This window comes from Heterocephalus glaber, unplaced genomic scaffold (assembly GCF_053883595.1).
Source record: "Heterocephalus glaber isolate CG9 unplaced genomic scaffold, H.glaber_assembly_v1.0 deba00001195, whole genome shotgun sequence".
Taxonomy (NCBI): Eukaryota; Metazoa; Chordata; class Mammalia; order Rodentia; family Bathyergidae; genus Heterocephalus; species Heterocephalus glaber.
In genome coordinates, this window is record NW_028258212.1 from 1,594,080 (window position 1) to 1,611,797 (window position 17,718).

Here is a 17,718-nt window from a genome sequence, read left to right on the forward strand (position 1 = left end):
CCCTCAATGTGTGGAAAGAGGGGAATAAGAAAAGAGCTAACAGTTGTAACAGAGGGGGAAGAGGTAAAGTATTTGAGGAAATAATGGCTGAAAACTCCCCAAATTTAGCCAAAGACATAAAATTACACATCTGGAACTTGAACTAATGCCAAATCAGAGAATTCCAATGAAATCCATGCTGAAGGCACATGATGATTAGATTTTAATCATTAGTCACAATTCATCAATCATAATTAATACATTGCCTGTAGGGATTGGCAGCGGCATGTAGGGAAGCATTATCAGAAGAAAATGAGGAGAAAATGTGGCTGGTGAGCCACCTCTAAAAAATGGCTGGAGGAAGTTCTCTAAATAGAAAGCAAATAAAAAAAGACTTGGACCTTTAGAAATTGGAAGTTGGCAAAAGTGAGGGTAAATGTAATAGAACATCCTCCTCATGACTTTTTGAAATCATAGTTGAGGGTTGGAGCACAATTTGCAACATCAGATGATTTGATGCTGTGTATTGCAGAGGAAGTACTTGAGGCAGTTATATTTAAAAAGTGGGGAAGGGTAAAGACCTCTAAATGGAATTATGTTTGTTACATTTCATATGAAAGTTTAGTAAACTGTAATAAGTTGCACATGTACCTTTTTTTTCTTCCCGTACTAGATATTGAACCCAGGGCTTTTGCATTGAGCTATAATTCTTTGTTTTGAATAGGGTCACATGAAGTCACTCAGTTGCCCAGGCTGGGCTCACATTTTTGATTTTCTTTCTTTTTCTTTTTTGGTACCAGACATGGAACTCAGGACCTTGCGCTTGCAAGGCAGGCACCAGAACCACTGAGCTAAATCCCTGGCCCACATTTTTGATTTTCTAGTCTCAGCCTCTCAGAGTGCTGGGATTACTGGTGTGTACGTGCTCAGCTGCATAGGTACAGTTTAATACATAGAACAATTACTAAGAACACCTTAGGAAGTGTATACTTAGAAACACTGAAATGCATCAATGGATTATAAAAAACCAATAGGAAAAAAGAACAGATATGAGAAACAGAAAACTGAGTAATATTTATGTTAAATGTAAATGATCAAAATATATCAGGTAAAATACACACTGGCATAGTAGATAAAACAGAAAAAACATGATCATAAAATATGTTATTGAAGCTGGTTGTGGTGGCACATGCCTGTAATCTCAGTACTCTGGGAAGCTGAGGCAGGAGGATCACAAGTTCAGTCCCAGCCTGGGTCACTTAGTTAGACCCTGTCCCAATAAAATTAAAAAGTGCTGGGGGTGTAGCTCAGTGTAAAAGCCTTGGGTTTAATCCTCAGTACTTCAAAAACATTTTTTTATTGATAGGAAACTGATAATATAGTTACCAACATAATTTGATAAAGAATAAGAAAAGATATACAAAGTAAGAATGATTTTGTTAATATCGGGTAAAGTAGACTCCAGAACAAAGAAAATTATTTGACAAAAAGATTACTATAAAAAGGATCAGTCCAACATATATATGTACAGTGATTCTAAATGTGTCTTTTTGCAGTGCTGGGGTTTCAACCTGGGCCCTTCTGCATGAAAGGCACACACTGAGCTCCATCCCCTAGTCTTTTTTTTTTTTTGGTACCAGGGATTGAACTCAGGACCTTGTGCTTGCGAGGCAGGCAGCGGCACCACTGAGCTAAATCCCTGGCCCCTAAATGTGTCTTAGTAAGCAACAGAACCCCAAAGTTCAAAACTGATTGAGCTGAAAGGAGAAATAAATTGTTAATGATAGTTGGAGAATTCATCACATAGACTCATTAGACATTACATTAATAGCAAATTTAGAATAGGACAGCACCAGCACCAATACCCAACAGATTGAAGCAGCATCTATAGAAAAATGCACAACAGCAGCAGAAAAAGACTACATTCTTTTCTCAAGTACCCATCAAAATAAAAAAAGTAGGCCAGATCCTAGACTATAAGCATATTTCAGTAGACTTTAAAAGAATTGGGATTGTGTATACAAGACCAGCCAATTGCAAACATAGATAGTTTTGCTTCTTTTTCTACTATCTTGATGCCCCTTTTCCCCCTTAGCTAGAGTCTCTTATTTAAGTGGCCAGAAGACATTCTTACATTGTTCTTACTCTCTGAGAGAAATCATTCTTCTTTTCATTGTTTAATGTGATGCTGCCTCTAGGCTTTCCACAGCTGCCTCTCATCAAGTTGAGGACGTTTACTTCTACTCCTAGTTTGATGATTGTTTTTATCAAGGAAGAATATTGGATTGTGTCAAATTCTGTATTTGTATTGTGCATATTAATCTGTGTGTAGTGAGATGATCATGTGATTATTGTCTTTTCCCTATTTATATGTTACATTAATTGATTTTTAATTAAACCAATTTTGCATTTCCATTATGAATCATGAATCCCACTTGATCATGCTACATAATCTTTTGTGTGTTTGCATGTATTTATATACAATATAGTTTGCTTGTATTTTGTTGAGGATATATAGCTTTGTATTCATAAGATGCAATGGTCTGTGTTTGCTCATGTCTGATTTTTTTTTTTGGCACTGGGGATCGAACTTGGGACCTTGTGCTTGTGAGGCAGGCGCCGGAACCACTGAGCTAAATCCCCAGCCCAAGATTTTGATGGGTATATAGGGATCATCAAATGAATTGGGATATGTTCCTTTCTCTTCTATTTTTTAGAGGAATAATTGATACTCGTTTGTTTAGTTTTTTGAGACAGGGTCTTGCTTGGTAGTTTACAGTGGCCTGAACTCACTGTGTAGCCCTCAGACAGGGTGACCTCAAACTCATAATGATTCTCCTGCCTCAGCCTCCTGAGTGCTGGGATTACAGGTGTGGGCCACCATGCCTGGCTTGATATTCCTTTTTAAATGTTTGGTAAAATTCACTAGTGAAGCCATTAGGACAGTGGTGGCAAAGCTATGGCATACATGCCACAGTGGACATGCAGAGCTCTTCTGTTGGCACTCAATCCAAGTTACTCCCTCAGTGGAGCATAGTATATTCAGGTTTAATTGCAGTATTGGCACTTTGTGATAAATAAGTGGGTTTTCATTGCAGTTTGGCTGCTTAGTCTTGAAAAGGTTTGCCATCACTGGGTACTTGGAAGGCTGAGGCAGAAGGATCACAGCCTGGGCTATATAGTGAGTTCAAGGCCAGCCTGACCTACATAGTGAGATCCTGTCTCAAAAAACAAAGCATGAATAAATAAATAAATAAATGGTTTGCCATTGCTGCATTAGAACCTGAGGAGTTTGTCACTTGGTCTATTTTTTAAAACAATTTTTTAGGGGGTGGGGGATTTAGCTCAGTGGTTCTGCTGCCTGCCTCACAAGTACAAGGATCCAAGTTTGATCTCAAGGCCAAAAAAAAAATTTTGTTGTTGTTGTTTTTTGTTTTTTGTTTTTGAGACAGGGTCTCACTTTATAGTTTAGGCTGGTCTTGAACTCATTGTGTGGCCCAGGCTGGCCTCGATCACAGATCTTCTGATCTATCTCATGAGTGCTGGGATTATAGGTGTGAGCCACCACACCCAGCTGTTTCTATTTTTTTAAATAAGAAAATTTTAAATTACTAATTCAGTCTTTTTACTTATTACAGGTATTCTCAGATTTTTCTAATTCTCGAGTTTGTTTCATTATATTCTAGGAACTACTTCATCTCATAGAAGTTATGTAATTTGTGGCATACAATTATTTGTAGCATTCACTTAGAAATTTTTTGTTTCCGTACTAGTGATGTAAGAAATTTCATCCCTAATTTATTAATTTATTATTTATTTATTTATTTTTGAAAAAAAAAAAGGCTCTTTCCATATAGTTCAGGCTGGCTTTGAACTCATGGCGCTCCTCCTGTCTCAGCCTCCCGAGTGCTGGGATTATAAGTGTGTGCCACCACATCTGGCCTTAGCAAAGGATTGTTGAGTTTCTTTCTCTCGTGTTTTTTTTCTTCCCAAGGAGTCATTTATTTCACCTTTGATTTTGAAAAACAATTTTACTATTTTGTGATAGGTTTTTGTAAATTTTTTTCCCATTATACCACATATATCATTCTATTTCCTCCTGCCACGGTTGTTTCTGTGCAGAAGCTTTTTTCTTTTTTCTTTTGGTATCGGGAATCCAACTTGGGACCTTCCGCTTGTGAGGCAGGTGGCAGAACCTCTGAGCTAAATCCCCAGCTGCTGCTACTGTTGTTTCTTTTTTTTTTTGGTACCAGGAATCCAACTCGGGACCTTCTGCTTGTGAGTCAGGCGGCAGAACCTCTGAGCTAAATCCCTGGCCCACGCCACTGTTGTTTCTGATAAGAAGTCTGATGTTAATCTTATTGAAATTCCCTTGTATGGGATGAGCTGCATTTTTCTTGATGCATATAATTTTGTCACCAGGTTTGCCTTTTTTTTTTGGTACCAGAGTTTGAACTCGGCACGTTGTGCTTGCGAGGCAGGCGCCGAAACCACTGAGCTAAATCCCCAGCCCCAGGTTTGCCTATTTTTAAACATTCATTTCATTGAGCATTTTTTCAGCTCCTTAGTCTTTCTCCACTCTTCCTGGTACTTGCATTATGAATATATTGGAGGAGTTAATGGTGGTCAATTTCTGAGGCTTTCTTCAGTCTTTCTTCTCTCTGTTCTTATAGATTACTTAATATCTATTATTCTGTGTTCATGTTCACTGATTTGTTGTAGGTTTACTTCAGGGAAAGGCCAGAGCATGATGGTTACATGTTTGGAATTTGATCTTGGGATAGATCTGGCATTGCAAAACATTGGGTACAGATAGGACAGTTTTCAGAATTGCAGTTACTGAATGTAATTTGACCTTTACACGTGTTGTTAATATCTCTCATTTGCCAGGAAGTATAGGCTCCATGAAATCAGAGATTTTGCCTGTTTTCTTTACTGCTCAATTAACAGTTTCACAATGCTCGGCATATAGGAGATACTCAGAAATGTTCTGAATGTTGGCTTCTTAAAAAGTACAAAAAATAGAGCCCAATAAAAAAATGGTTGAAAGAGATGGACAAGCATTTCACAGAAGAGTACACAGAAATGGATATGGAAACAATAAAAGATGGTAAGCCTCTTTAGTAATATAGAAATATCATAAGACCAGAGTTAATACTTTATACCAGTTTGGATGAAAAGAATTACGTAGTGATGGGGTGTGGTGGCACATGCCTATAATCTCAGTACCCTAGGAGGCTGAGGCAGGAGGATCATGAGTTTGAGCCCAGTCTGGGCAACTTAGCAAGACCCTGTTGCAAAACTGAAAATCAAATAAATAAAAAGGGCTGTGGATATAGCTCTGTGCAAAGGCCCTGGGTTCAGTCTCTAGTACCCCCCCCCAAAAAAAAGGAGAGAGAAAAAAGTAATATGATACCATTTATTTTTGATAGTGAAGATCAGTGGAAATTCTTGTGCAATGTCATAACTCTACCACTTTGGAAAACTATTAACTTGTATGGTTGAATATATACATCCCCTATGATCTAATTTTATATTTTATGCTGTACCTTTAAGATGTACTTTGTATTTCAAATTGATTAGGAACCTGTTGCTTTACTTTTTATGTGTACATATATGTATCATTGTTAATGTATCATTGGCAGATACTTTAAAAACTATAATGGAAAGATAAAGAGCAAAGACAACATATATTAAGTCCTACATTTTAGAATCAATACACAAAATTATACCTGAAGATTTCTGTTAGAAACAATTTCCTATATCCAGCCAAAAAGGAATAATAGGGACTGGATTTAACTTCCCATTTGAGGCAGCCAGATCAGTCAGAGGAGATTTAAGAGACTTTGAATCTCAGGCAGTGGTCATCACACAACCAAGGACACCCTCAGGTAGAGCCACAATACACAAGACCTGAGCCCTCTGCCCCACAAGGGCAGAGACAGTAAATGCAGCAGAGGCGACAGACCCAGCAGAGACGGCAGACTTAGTGCTCTGCACACTCATTGAGTATCAGGAACAATGAGTCCAGGGAGGTTTAGATCGCTTATGGTTTACACAGGTGCTATCTGCACATAGATGTGCCTGGCCTCCTGGAATATTCAGCAAAGTACCAATCAGTGCATGTATGTGAGGAAATTAATGAAAGAACTTTTGAAAAGTATTAGAGGAAACAGGGGGCATCCCTCAGACAGGGCCCAGGAAAGGACTCTTTCCACCAGCCAGAGTGAAAATTCATACTTCACAGAGGGCTTGAGAGCTCCGAAGGCCTTGCTCAGGACTGAGGCGTGATGTGTCCTAGGCTCAACACTGCTCTACATTGGAGCATAAAAGCAATATACAAGAGTATCACACTTTCTAGGAACTGTAAGTGCATCCTATAGGAAAGCACAAAAATACTTCCAGAATCCCAAAGCACCCAGCATCCAACAATTTGTACAATTTACATTGTGTTCTATCACTTGAAAGGTTAGTAGATTAATGGACATGTGGGAAAACATGGAGTTTATTGAAGGGTCGAATAAATATATCTGAATGGACTCAGAATTGCCATAGACTTTAGAATTAGCCTACAGTTCATTGAAATAGTTATTACTACCCCATTCCACAACACAGCCCAAATAAAGTTTAGTGTGACAAAAAACTTGAAAATCAAATTTCCAGGAATTTCAAACTGCAGTGTTGAAATGAAAAATACAAAATTAATGGTAGATTAGACATTGTAGAAGAAAATATTAGTGACTTTAAGTATATAGTATTAAAAAATATCCTAAATGAATAAGAAAAGATGAATTTTTGGTTGAAAAAAAAAAAAGTAAACCACCTGTAGGCTATAGTAGAACTTCAGGTAACCAACACATGGAATTGGAGTCTGTAAATGAAAAGAAACAGGGAACAGAAAAGAATATTTAGAGGATTAGTGATGAAATCATTTCCACCACCCACTAATCCAAGACATTTGACACACTCTGAGCACAAGAAGCATGAAGAAAACTAAAGTGCATGAATCATACTCCAAATGCTTTGAAGTCTTGTTAAAGTGAAATCTTAAAAATAGCCATAGTGGGCCGGAGATTTAGCTCAGTGGTTCCGCCGCCTGCCTTGCAAGTGCAAGGACCCGAGTTCAATCCTCGGTACCAAAAAAAAAAAAAAAAAATAGCCGTAGACAAAAGACATGTTCTACAGAGGAACAAAGATAAAGATAATGCCAGATTTCTCCTTACATGAGGCAAAGAGAAGATAGTAGAGCATTATATTTAGATTCTTAAAAGAGAAACACCTTTCAATGTAAAACTTTATAGTCAGCAAAAATGGCTATCAGAAACTGAAGAAATAAGTTTTCAGATATTGAAAGCTGAAAGATTTCATCACTAGCAGACCTGCACTACAAGAAATGTTTAGCTATCTCGTAAAAACCTGAATCTGTCCAAGGAATCAAGAAGAAAATGATGACTATATGGATATACATATAAGATATTTTTTCTTAATTTAAATGTTGAAAAAATTTTATTTTAAGAAAAATTACAAATATATTCCATTCATTGGAATAATAACATTAACAACAAATGTATTGTGGGCCTTTATACATAAAATATATGATAGTTTTAGTCTGAATACATGGTAGTTTTAGTCTAAAATACATGATAGTTTTAGTTTTAGGCTGAGAGGAGAGAAGTAAAAGTATGCTATTGTAATGTTTTATATGTGAAGTCATATACTACTACTTAAAGGCATACTAACTAAAGATGCAAGCAACTTGATAGTCACAGAAGATGTAAATGGTCTGAAACAACCCTTTTAAAAGGCAGGGAGGCCAGATGAGATAATTTTTAAAAGGTTAGGGTCTTTTTTTATCACCACTATCATCACCATCATCATCATCATTGTATATAAGAGAAACATGTTAATTTATAAGGTTGAACATAAAAAGATGGAAAAAGAGAACCACTGGAAAAATTAGTAGAAGGCTGCAGTGCTGTTAATCAGATGAAGTAGATTTTAGAGCCAAGAATTTTACTGGCCAGAGATTTTTTTTTTCCTTAAATACTTTTATTGGTGCATTTTAGGTATACAGTATGTTTACATTTATTTTTGGCTGTTTGTACCTGTACGTGATGTATCTTGGTTCTTATTTTTCCCCCATTACCTGTGCACCCTTCACCCCTCCACCCTTCCCTATTTACATAAACTTCTTTTCCATTTTTTTTCTTTTCTCATAATTTTTCCTTTCCCTTCCTTCCTTTCCCCTTCCCCTCCCACCACCCCTACATCTTTGGACCTTTTCTTCCTATTTCAAATTATCAATTATTTGTTTTAATCATTTTAGTCCTTATTTACGCTTTCAGTTTATCACACTAGAGAAACTATTTGGTATTTACACACGTGTGTCCTATTTCACTTAAGAGTATGGCCTCAATATGCACCCATTTAGCTATAAATGTCTCTAGTTTCTCATTCTTTATGGCTGAGTAGTACTCTATTTCATTTAAAAAAACCCCACATCTTCTTTATCCAGTTTCCAGTTGATGGGCACTTGGGCTGTTTCCAAGTTTTAGCTATTACAAACTGTGCTGATATAAACATGGGTACACATATATCGCTGTGGTATGATTCTTTTAATTCTTTTGGGAAGATACCCAACAGGGGAATAGCTGGGTCAAATGGGACGTCTAGCCCTAGTTCTTTGAGGTATCTCCATACTGATTTCCACAGGGGTTGCACTAGTCTGCACTCCCACCAACAATGGAGAAGGGTTCCTTTCTCCCCATACCCCTGCCAGCATTTGTTATGGGTTGATTTCTTGATAGCAGCCATACTTTCTGGGGTGAGGTGGAATCTCAGTGTTGTTTTCATCTGCATCTCTCGAATGACCAGTGATGTTGAACATTTTTTCATATGTTTATTTGCTCCTTTTACTTCTTAGTCTAAGAAATGTCTGTTCATTTCAGATGCCCGTTTTTGAATTGAGTCTTTAAATTTGGGGGGTCTGATTTTTTTCAGTTCTTTATATATTCTAGATAGTAGTCCTTTGTCTGAGATCAGCTGCTAAAATTTTTTTCCCATATTGTAGGTTGTCTGTTAGCTCTGTTGGTGGTTTCTCTTGCAGTGCAGAAGCTTTTTAATACGATGAGATCCCACTTGTTGATTCTTTGTGCTAGTTCCCGTGCTACTGAGGTTTTGTTCATAAAGTCTTTTCCTATGCCAGTGTCTTCAAAAGTTCTACGTAAGTTATCTTCCAGCAAGTTTAGTGTTTCTGTCTTAATATTTAGATCTTCAATCCACTTTGATCTTAGTTTAGTGCATGGTGATAGGTATGGGTTTAGTTTTAATCTTTTAGCCAGAGATTTTAAAAGATTGGTAGAGATCAATTTATCAAGAGAACATAAACTTACACTAATAACATTTTTTCAAAAATGTAGCAATCAAAATCTGATAAAACTGAAAGGAGTAATGTGTTCACAATTATGATCAGAGTTTTCTCCATCCTTCTCCCCGTAATTGGTAGAATAAGAAATAGAAAAGTAGCAAAAATAAAGTAGACTTGAGCAACACTAAATAACCAAAGTGACCTAATTGGCATTTGTGATCTACTCCTCCCCATCAGCTTATCTCAAAAAGTAAAAACACAAAACAGTGAATTTATAGTCTATTCAAGGGTAATTTTATGAAAGTAAACAACATTCTTAGTTATAAAATAAGTCAATAAAGAGGAAATTAGAAAGTATTTTCAAATGAATATTAATGAAAACAAAACTTTCCTTATATAGTAGTGATTTGAATTTTCTAGTCTTTTTTCTTCTTCTAGTTATACTAGTCACAGGTTATTCCAGGTAATGGTTTTTTTTTTTTAGTACTGGGGATTGAACTCAGGACCTTGTGCTTGCAAGGCAGGTGCTGTGCCACTGAGCTATAAATCCCTGGCCCTGTTACAGGTAATGTTATGTGTTGGCCTAATGTCTATCAGTTATCACAGTTTTTAGGAGGCTACATGGAGAGATTCAGGTTATTCATACACTGAAAACAAAAGTATGTGTTCTAAAGCCAGATTCTTCTCCCTTTTTCCATTATATCAAGGCTCTGTGTTTGTGGGGGTTTTTTTCCCACTTCAAACCCATGGAATAGAGAAAACTATATACTTAGTTTTATTTTCATCTCTAGAAATGGAACAAAAAAACCACAGACAACTACAATGTAGAGCATCTGTGGAGATATTTTCTTTCATGAGAAATGTGTTAATATTCCTATAGTAAGATTAGTTTTTCTTATTTTTAGAATTTTGGAAAACTGATCACCTGAAGGAGAGAAGCCAAGAAAACCAACCTAAACATTTTTGGGGAATTGTATTCATCAATAACACAATGCTGACTAAAGAACAAGGTAATGTAATAGGGAAACCATTTGACTTGGACATAAATTCTTTTCCTTCCAGGAAAATACTCTGTCACTGTGACTCATATGGAATGAGTTTCAAAAATATTTCAGAATTGTTTATTAGTAGAAAAAATTACTTAGGAAAAAAGCCAGATGAATTGAATGCCTGTGGAAAATTACTACTCGAAATCCAACATGAGAAAACTCATACTAGAGAGAAAAGTGAATGTTTAAAACATAAGAGTTCTTTTGGTCATCAAGAGGATCCCATTCATCCTGAAGACATTGAAACTTTAGACAAAACACTTGAATACAGTGAATGTCATGAAACCTTCCTTGAAAAGACATTAGTCAGTACACACAAGAGAGAAGAGAACACAGAAGAAAATGACTGTGAATACAATGCATGCAGAACTTTCAGTGATGGCTCATTCATTTTGTTCTCTGAGGTATCTCCCTCAAAAGAGAATCACTGTGAGAACAATGATGAGAAATCCTACTGTGGGACGTCTACCCCTTTCAAACATGATGGGGTACATATGAGATATAGTGAAAGTGGGAGTGACTTCAGGAGGAAGTTATGTCTCTCCCAACTTCAGAAAACTCATAAAGGAGAGAAGCACTTTGAGTGTAATGAATGTGGGAAAGCTTTCTGGGAGAAATCACACCTCACTCGACATCACAGAGTACACACAGGTGAGAAACCCTTTCCATGTAATGTATGTGGTAAAACTTTCTGGGAGAAGTCAAACCTCATTAAACATAATAGATCACACACTGGGGAGAAACCCTTTGAATGCAGTCACTGCAGGAAAGCCTTTGGCCATCAATCAGCCCTCACTTTACACCAGAGAACACATACAGGGGAGAAACCCTATCAGTGTACTGCATGTGGGAAAACTTTTTACCAGAAATCAGACCTCACCAAACATCAGAGAACACACACAGGGCTAAAACCCTATGAATGTTATGAATGTGGGAAGTCCTTTTGTATGAATTCACACCTTACCGTCCATCAGAGAACACACACAGGTGAGAAACCCTTTGAATGTCCTGAATGTGGGAAATCCTTTTGTCAAAAGTCACATCTTACACAGCATCAGAGAACTCACATAGGGGATAAACCCTATGCGTGTAATGCATGTGGGAAAACTTTCTACCACAAATCAGTACTCACCAGGCACCAGATAATTCATACAGGATTGAAACCTTACAAATGTTATGAATGTGAGAAAACTTTCTGCTTAAAGTCGGACCTCACAGTACATCAGAGAAGTCACTCAGGGGAGAAGCCCTTTGCATGTCCTGAATGTGGGAAATTCTTTAGCCATAAGTCAACCCTCTCTCAACATTATAGAACACACACTGGAGAGAGACCCTATGAATGTCAGGAATGTGGAAAAATCTTTTACAATAAATCATACCTAACTAAGCATAATAGAACACACACTGGAGAGAAACCCTATGAATGCAGTGAATGTGGGAAAACTTTCTGCCAAAAGTCACAGCTCACTCAGCATCAGAGAATTCACATAGGGGAGAAACCGTATCAATGTACTGAATGTGGAAAAGCTTTCTGCCATAAGTCAGCTCTAATTGTGCATCAGAGAACCCATACAGAAGAAAAGCCCTATAAATGTAATGAATGTGGAAAATCCTTCTGTGTGAAGTCAGGACTTGTTTTACATCAGAGGAAACACACAGGGGAGAAACCTTATGCATGTAATGAATGTGGGAAATCCTTCAGTCACAAATCATCCCTCACAGTACACCACAGGGCTCACACAGGAGAGAAATCCTGTCAGTGTAATGAATGTGGGAAAATCTTTTACCGTAAGTCAGACCTTGCTAAACATCAGAGATCACACACAGGGGAGAAGCCCTATGAATGTGACATATGTAAGAAAACTTTCTCTCAAAAATCGAACCTTATTGTACATCAGAGGACACACACAGGAGAAAAGTCTTGTGAATGAACTATTATATTTGTTCACCAGTCAGCCACTTCATTATACTTCAGAGTATTCACACTGAAGAAAGTTCTGTTGACAAATATTGAATAATCTTCATCCATGGTGTTAAGTTATAGAGTAATGACAAGATAAACCCATGGTCTATGTTATGTGTTGTTAATTTTCCAGAGCAAAGTAGAAGAGGCATCTTCCTACAGATTGAGAGGGCACTGACAGTCCAAAGAATGACGTGGACAATTTCATTTAGGCAAATGAGGTTATTTTAGCTTATTTACAGCATGGTGGATGATTTATGAGCTGTAGCACTACCAAAGTTGCCATTCTCCCTCTGCTAAGCTACTTGTTTTATAGGACTCTAAAGTAAACAGGTAAAAATAGAAGCAAATGATGTGTCCTTGGGAAGAGTTATCTGTACTGTGTTCCGACTCATCCTTTTTGGGAACTCCACTGCTCTTAGCAAATACTGTTAAGACACAGTGCTGAGTTACTTTTCTCTACTGCAGCCTGATACACAGCCTTAACCCCTGGCAAGAGCCCACTGGAAAGCCAAATAGTGGCTTACTGCAAGATGGAGTTGTTTTGGCTAGGGTTTGGAGGCCTTTTTTCCCTATTCACCCATTCCTCTGGCTCTTATATTCTTTTTTTCTTTTTTGGTACTGGGGATCGAACTCAGGACCTTGCACTTTCGAGGCAGGCAGCAGAACCACTGATCTAAATCCCCGGCAAGCTTTTATATTCTTTTGCTGCCACCTCAGTGATGTCTCCTGAACTTGGAGGGAGAGATATCTTACTTGACTGTGAGCTGAACACCAGCTGTTATTTCACAGCAACAGTCTGGACTATGGCAGTACACTCCTAGAACAACACAAATACATGTTCCCAGGTAGAGTACTTAGCACAAGCCTCATAGACATCTAAATGGTCTATATCAGGAGTGTGTGCTTGTAAGTGGCTTAAAGCATCTGTTACTGTAGCCTCATTATCTGGCACATGGTGCCATTGTGAGCACAGGTGCCTCCATGGGCACCAGTCAGCCTGTCAAAATTCATTGTGTTGAAACACCACCTTCCATGTTCGTTTTCTCTATAATGGCTTACCAAGCACTTGCTGGTGCTCCCTTTCCCATTGTGTCATTCATAGGACCAGTCCTGTGAAGACTACCCAGCAATCTGTGCAGTCATTTAGAGTCCATTCTTTATGCACGACCACCATCCATACCACTTTTAGATCAGCCCATTGGCTGCCTTTCCCTTTCCCAAATGGTGTCTGCACCCGTATCACCACTGCTGCCCATTCCAATTTTGCGCCCCTACTGGTGCCATTGGTGTAGTAAATACCTTCAGGAATGGGCAGTGTCCTTTCTAGACCCTTATTGAGCCTCACTGTTGGCTCAGTCACTGGAAACAGTTCCATAGCTTGGAAGGATACCAACTCTAGTATTGCCTGCATGACATTTGTCACTCGGGTAGCAGATAGGATTACACACTGCCCAAGTGTGTGTGCCACTTTTGTAAATTCTGATATTATGCCACCCTAGAAAGGGGTTGACCACCTGGCCTTTATTCCCAGCCCTTCACTGGATATGCTCTCTTTACTATCACTGAACAAGATCCAGTGATAGACTCCACCTGCTGTAGGACTTTACATATGGCCAGCAGTTGCTGCTCCAGTGTCGTATACTTTATCTGGGTTCTGCCCCTTTCCATGATTGGGGTGGAATCCTATTGGAACTGTCTGTTTCAGTTATTTCTGCCATGACCCCCAGTTGTAGCTCTCAGAGCCCCTAACTCCTAAAACATACAGGCATTGAGTTACTGGGATACACAACTATTTAGCCTGCCTTACAAGTATCTTAACTTGCTCAGAATCCTCTTGAGCCCTTTTTTCCCGATTCCCTGTGGTCACCCTTTTTCACAGTTAAGTAATAGGCAGGCAAGTTGAGCAAGGTGGGATATAAACTATATCCATACCCCCAAGACTCCTCAAAACACCATTAGTTACTTTACATCCATTGGCACAGGCTATTTCATGAGGTTAGCTCATGGAGGCCAGGCCCTCCATCATCCCCAGCTCTAATACCTTAACTGGTTTATCCCAGTTCTCTTTTTCTTGTGCATGCTTGACACAGGCCTGTGATTGGAGCTCAGGCCTGCTGCTGTGAGGAGTTGCCACTTTGGGGCATCTGAGATCTTACACAGCTTTTTTTTCTACTTAAATCATACTGCATTTTGCATTTTCATTAGCAAATGACATTATTTCCCATAATTTTGGGATAGTTTCAAGCTATCCCCATACTCACATGGTATTCCCCACACAGAGGCAGATGACCATCCAGGATTTGCCTTTGGGCAGATATCTCAGTGTCAGTAGCATGTCTTACCACCCATAGCAGGGGTCTTGAAACACTGGCTACTGTTCTATTGCAATCCCATCCCATACAGACCCTCAGAAATTGTGATATATTCTCTAGTCCATCAGGTGTGGACTAGACTCATTTAGGAGGTGTGCTACCCCATATACGTGCAAAAGACAGTTCCCTTAGCATTTCCCCCATGGATACCCTTCCCTGACTCATCTTTGGATCTGCTGGATCAGGCTTCAGATGTTGCATGAATTTCCCAGAGCAATGTAAAAGAAACATGTGCTAATGATTTGAGAGGGCATTGACAGTCCAAAGAATGACTTGGACAAACTCAGTTTTTGTTTGTTGGGGTTTTTATTTATTTATTTATTTTTAGTGCTGGAGATCGAACTCGGGTCCTTGTGCTTGCGCAGCAGGTGGCGAAACCACGGAGCTAAATCCCTGGCCCTGTTTGTTGGGGTTTTTTTGGTACCAGGGATTGAACTTAAGACCTTGTGCTTATGAGGCAGGTGCAGTGCCAATGAGCCAAATCCCTGGCCCTGGACAAGTTCAGTTTTGCAAATAAGTGAGTTTACTATGGATTACCTACAGAGAAATGGAAAATTTATGGGCTGTAGCATTACTGAAATTGCACACTCCCCACCTTTTGCTAAGCTACTGGTTTTATAGGGCTCTAAGATAAACAGCAAAAAGTAAAAGCAAAGAACACGTGTCCTTGGAAAAATTATTTGTACTCTATTGCCACCTCATTGGGAACTCCACAGGTCTCAGCATGCACTGTCAAGCCACAGTGCTGGGTGACCTTGCTGTGTTGCAGTCTGCCCACAACCTCAGGACCTAGTGAGAGCCCTCTGGACAGCTAAACAGCAGCCACTACAAGACAGCATTGCTTTGGCTAGGCTTTGGAGGACTGTTCTCCTACAAGTATAGGACATCCTTTGTTAAGATTAAGAAGATTGATTATGAAGAGCCAGGCATGGTGTTACATACGCATAATCTTAGCACTTGGGAGGCTGAGGCAGGAGGATCGCCATGAATTCAAGGACAACCTGGATTACATAGTTCAAGGCCAGCCTGATCTATACGATCTCAGAAAAGTATGAAGTTTTATAGATACTTTCAGTTGTTTTAATGAAAAATACAAACTGGATATTGCAGAATTTATACTGAGAAATGTATATGTTTATTAACTATAAATTGAATTTTTAATTAAATCTAATATTACAAGTTGTCTTTGGATGTGATGGCATGATTTTCTTTGGAAATATAAATAGTGTTTTATAGCTCAATGTTCTGGAATGTAAAACTTTAAAAACTTAATAGGATGGGGTAAAAGTACAGAACATTCCCATGTGCCTTTGACAATACTTTTTTTTTTTTTTTGGTACTGGGAATCAAACTCAGGACCTTGCACTTGTGAGGCAGCCAGTGGCACAACTGAGCTAAGTCTCTGGCCAGTCCTATCAAGTTTTACTGCTTGTAGGTTTGAGTAACCATCAGTAAAGATATAACCTAATTAGGTTACAGAACAGTAATCAATCTTGAGTCTCAGTTGCAACAGGATTATGTTTCTTCTCTTAAACACATTCTTTCTGTAACCCTAACCCTAATATCCATTTGAGTAGGAAACTTTAAAATGCATAGGTAATCGAATAACCTAGAAAGAGCATTAAATGCATATGAGAAATCTCCATAACCTGCATAGGACCTATCTGCTCACATGGTAAATTATGTGAAATGTGTGTGGCCTTTATGTGCACAGTAGAATGTAACATCGTTGTGAATGGGAAATAGGTATTCTTTTTTTTTTTTCTGGTACCAGGGATTGAACTTGGGACCTTGTGCTTGTGAGGCAGGCAGTGGAATCACTGAGCTAAATCCCCGGCCCAGAAATAGGTATTCTTAGCGGAATAACTGTCACAATACCAGGCCCATGCGCAATATTTATAAGGCCTAAAATAACAGTTTAAAGGAGGCTGTCTTAATTACTGTTTTCATTGTTGAGACAAAACACCTGATACCCACAATTTAAAGGAGGAAAAGTTTATTTTGGCTCACAGTTTGTAGAAGTTTCAGTCTATAGTTGGCTGGCTCCCAGGTAGGATAGAATGGCAGAGGGCTATCGAAAAAGAGAAACAGTCCGTGGCAGAGTAGGCAGGTGGGAGCAGCAGCCAGCCTGCCTTCTTCCTGTCTTTCTGTAGTCCATCCAGTCTACAAACCTATTGATTGGTGCCACCCACACCTGGGGGCAGGGCCTTCCATTATCCACAGAACTATGCTAAACCAATTTAGTTATCTCACACTCTTAATCCCAGGATCACATACTCATGATCCATTGACCTCTCAAAACCCCCAAGTATGGTGCCAGGGATTTAGCTTATTGATGTTGCTGCCTGCCTCGCAAGCACAAGGTCCCAAGTTCAATCCCCAGTACCAAAAAAAAAAACAACCCAGGTATGAGCACATGAGGCTTTGGGGGACAACCAGATACAAGCCATTTAGAAACCTAGAGAAGTAATATCTAGCCATTCATAAGTTATAAATCAAAATAAGAAAATGTTAAAAAAAAAAAAAAGGTTTCCATGCATGTAGAGATCCATATTGCCCCTTTTCTCACCATGGTTCCTTCCATGCACTAACAAGGCCAGCATTTTACTAGAGTGGGGCTTTTACTGACAAAGTAAATGCCATACACTACAGCACACATTCAATTATAAAAATAATTATAAAGATGTAATATTGTAAAATTAAAATAATAAGGGCCGGGGACTCAGCTCAGTGGCACTGTGCCTACTTGCAAGTGTGAGGTCCCGAGTTTGATCCCCATTACCAAAAAATGAAAAAAAATTCCACAATCTAATAATCTCGGTTTATGCAATCCAAACTTCCACTTTCTGAAACAAGAAAAAGCAGACCAAATTTAATCCAGATTAAGCAGGGAAGGAAAAAGTAAGCATCAAAATGAAGTGAACGGAAACGAATAAACCCAAATCAGATTCTTTGAAAAGGTCAATGAAATTCATAATTCTAAGC

At 38.6% G+C, this 17,718-nt stretch overlaps 1 protein-coding gene across 12 annotated transcripts in view; it reads left to right on the top strand.

Moving 5' to 3' along the window:
• Nucleotides 1–17,718, top strand: part of LOC101713368 (zinc finger protein 33B) — a 40,727-nt gene that overhangs the window by 9,514 nt on the left and 13,495 nt on the right. For 9 of the 12 annotated variants that reach the window (XR_015451136.1, XR_001182891.3, XR_015451137.1 and 6 more), the window contains exon 5: nucleotides 10,252–10,356. Coding sequence is in view for 9 of the 12 variants with exons in the window: in XM_013069004.3 (XP_012924458.1) it covers nucleotides 10,252–10,356 (105 nt within the window). In the remaining 3 variants the exon portion in view is untranslated. Of the gene's footprint in view, nucleotides 1–10,251; nucleotides 15,917–17,718 lie in introns of those variants that run through there. The other 3 variants (XM_087210757.1, XM_087210756.1, XM_004874080.4) reach the window with 3 other exon arrangements.